At 42.7% G+C, this 3,804-nt stretch overlaps 1 protein-coding gene across 1 annotated transcript in view; it reads right to left on the minus strand.

Annotated features, from left to right (window-relative positions):
- Positions 1-1,069: 1,069 nt before the first annotated feature.
- HSD17B3 (hydroxysteroid (17-beta) dehydrogenase 3) overlaps positions 1,070-3,804 on the minus strand; it is a 63,663-nt gene continuing 60,928 nt past the window's right edge. Inside the window, exon 11 of the mRNA XM_006867641.1 lies at positions 1,070-1,180. Coding sequence (XP_006867703.1) covers positions 1,070-1,180 — 111 coding nt within the window. The remainder of the gene's footprint in view (positions 1,181-3,804) is intronic.

Consider the following 3,804-nt stretch of genomic DNA (forward strand, 5'->3'; position numbering starts at 1 on the left):
TTCAAGTCTTTTAGATTTGTCCCTAGAAGTGAAATTGTCTAGTAATATGCTAATTCTGAGAAGTCCTGGTATAGCACTGTGGGATAAAGTACTGGACCGGGCCATAAAATCTGTTTGAACCATGAGGTCGGTGGTTCAAACTCACCAGCTGCTCCTTGGAACCCCCTATACAGGGTCGCTATGAGTCTAAACTGACTCAACAGCACTTAATAACAGCAACAACAATGCTAATTCCGAGACCCTGGTGACAAAATGGCTAAAGAACCATAAAGTTGAACCTACTAGCTCTTCTATGGAAGAAAGATGTGGCAGTCTGCTTCCATAAAGATTTACTCTGCCCTATAGGGACTTTAAAGGAGCTCTGGTAGTGTAGTGGTTACAAATTGGGCTGTGAACCTCAAGGTCAGCAGTTCGAAACTACCAGCTTTTCCATGGGAGAAAGATGAGGCTTTGTCAGAACCGACTCCACAGCACATAACCACCACCACCATAAGGACTTTAATGGCATTTATCAACAACAACAACAAATTAGGAACTCCTGGTGTATGTAGTACTGTAGGATCAACGCTGGACTGCAAACTACAGGTCAGCAGTTCAAACCCACCAGTTGCTCCTCAGAAACACTATACAAAATTTCTATGAGTTGGAACTGACTCGACAGCACTTAACAATGACAATATGGGATCACTGTGAGTGTGGCACTGTGGGTTAATGTGCTGGGCTGCAAAATCAATTTGAATCACAAGGTCGGCATTTCAAGTTCACCAGCCGCTCCTCAGAAACCTTATACAGGGTCGCTATGGATCAGAACCAACTCGATGGCACTCAACAACAACAAATGAGTTGGCAGTAGTTTGGGGGTTTATGGTAATTCTATGCACACATGTTTTTACATTGCAGCTTTCCCATAGAATCATCAGACTTCAGGAGCAGTGACAAAAACATTTTTATTTTAAGTATCTGTAACAGGGTCTCCCTCAAGCTTCAAGGGGTGGAAAGGGCTGGTCTCTTCTCCAGTCTTCTCAACAGCCATGAGCTTGGTGGGTCTCCAGTGCTTGGCCTGCCAGGACTACTTGATGTTGGCGTTCTGCTTTAGATAATCTGAGTACCAAGTCAGGAGGAACTTCTGAAAGGCACTGCTGTAGAATGCCCAGGACGGGATCAGATGCAGAAAACCTGCCTTCACACATTCAAGACAAAAACATCAGTGCCCGGAGAACAGAAGTAACAGCAAACCACCTCAGTTTTTAGGAATGTTCTTTTAAAAAAAAAAAAAATTTTTTTTTTTTTTTAAGTAGTAGCTAAAAGTCTTGTGCCAATTTTCCAGCAAGCAAAGTATCCTCAAACACCAAAAATCAGTTACTGTATACTCTTTTGAGAAGTCCTGGTATGGCATTAGCACTGCAGGATTAGCATTGGACTGCTAACCACAAGGTCAGTGGTTCAAACCCACCACTGCCCCTCAGAAACTCTATACAGGGTCACTCTGAGTAGGAACTGACTTGACAGCACGTAACAACAACAGCAACGGCATACTCTTTTGAACACCCTCTAGAGATAGCAATACACTGGGGGTCTCAAGGGACCCTCTTACTCCTCTTCCTCTCAGTGAGCCATTTTTCTGCGTGAAGCTTTCTGACACCTTGACCTCCAAGTGTCTTCATGCCTTCTGTACCAAGGTTCTAGTAAAAGTCATCATGACTCATCTACATATAGCCAACTGATTTTTGACAAAACACCTAAATATATTGCATAGGGAGGTAATAGTCTCTTCAACAGATGGTGCTGGTAGAACTGGAAAACGATATGCAAAAGAATGAAACAAGACCTTCACCTCACACTTTATACAAAAACCAACTCAACATGGATTTAAGACCTAAATGTGAATCCCAGAATTATGAAGGCCATCAGTGAAAAAATAGGGACAAATGTGAGGGCACTAATTCTGGGAATATACAGACTACCAAACATTTTGAAAACTGCACAAACAAAAGTAGACAAAATAGATGAGTGGGACATACTAAAAATTAAAAACTTATGTGCATCAAAAGACTTCACCAGAAGAGTAAAAAGGGAACCAACAAAATGGGAAAAAAATATTTTGCAATGACACATCAGAAAAGGGACTCATTTCTAAAATATATAGGAAACAACAACAACTCTACAAGAAAAAGACAAATAACCCGATTTAAAAATGGGCACAGGACATGAACAGACACTTCACCAAGGAAGAGATCAGGGCAGCCAACAAACATATGAAGAAATGTTCACGATCACTAGCCATTAGAGAGATACAAATCAAAACAACAATGAGATATCATCTCACACCAGCAACAACAGCAAAGATAAAAAAGTAGAGGACAATAAATGGTGGCGGGGATGTAGAGAGACTGGGACACTCCTGCATTGCTGGTGGGACTGCAAAATGGTCCAACCTCTCTGGAAAGCAATATGGCACTTCCTTTTTGTTGTTGTTGTTAAGTGCCATCGAGTCGGGTCCGACCCATAGCGACCCTGTACAGGGTTTCCGAGGGTGAAAATCTTTACAGGAGTAGAAAGCCTCATCTTTCTCCCGCGGAGCGACTGGTAGTTTCGAACCGCTGACCTTAAGGTTCGCAGCCCGATTCGTAACCACTACGCTACCAGAGCTCCTTCCTTAGAAGGTTGGAAATAGAAATACCTTATGATCCATCAATTCCTTTACTTGGTATTTACCCACAAGAAAGACAAGCCATAACATGAGTAGATATATGCACACCAATGTTCATAACAGCACTATTTACAATAGCAAAAAGATGGAGACAGCCAAAGTGTCCATCAATGGAAGAATGGATAAACAAACTGGGGTTCATACACACAATGAAATATTATGCTACCTTGAAGAATAACAAGGAAGCTGCAAGCCACCACATAACATGGAGGAACATTGAGGATATTATGTTGAATGAAATTAGTCAGTCACAAAAGGAGAAACACTGCATAGGACCACTACTGTAAAAGTCTAAGAAAAAGAACCCTACTAAAGTAGGGGGAGGGGGTTCTGCTGGCTACTGTGATATGGGGGGTGGGGTGAGGAGAGGGGGGAGTAGGTGAAGCACAGGGTAGGGAATAGACACGGTATAGTTTGGGTGCTAGGGAGGGGAACAATATACATACAAGAAGGATGAGGGGAATGGAAGAACAAGTCAGATGGGAGAACAATTAGGCAGGTTAGCATGGGCTAAGTGGGACAGAGGTAAAAAATGATGCATGAGCAACCTTGGAACAACAGGGCTCTGGGATACAGGGATTGAGACATGATTGGAATGGGGAAAAGGGGGAAATAATGTTAAGATGCTTGGCTGTCTTTTGAATCTTCATTTCCCTGGCATACCATTATAAAATAGACACTTGAGGGGGAGAGAAAGGAATAGCCAGAAATATCACCACAGAAAGCTTGTAAGTCCGCCTTCTGCCTATAACTAATTGGAATACCTAAAATGGGGCTACAATGTGCCCAGTGAAGGAGGCTTCCTGCAGAGCCTCTGCATTACATAAGACCACAGGTGGAATTCTGAACAGTATCCAGAATCTTCAGAGGTGGTAAATTTCCACTGGAAAGGACAAGCAGACCAGCCTGGAGTGGCTAGAAGAACAGAAGATGCTTATTGAAAGAAAGACCGACAGGAAAAATACAAAACAAGGATGGCAGACTGATGATTACTACAAGAACAAGCAAGTTGCTCACCCAGGATACATCAAGGCAAGTGGTCGGGTCCCCTCAGAGCAAACCCCCTTCCAAGACTAAGACTCAATGGGAATACA

This window comes from Chrysochloris asiatica, unplaced genomic scaffold (genome assembly GCF_000296735.1).
Source record: "Chrysochloris asiatica unplaced genomic scaffold, ChrAsi1.0 scaffold00107, whole genome shotgun sequence".
In the NCBI taxonomy this organism is placed as follows: domain Eukaryota; kingdom Metazoa; phylum Chordata; class Mammalia; order Afrosoricida; family Chrysochloridae; genus Chrysochloris; species Chrysochloris asiatica.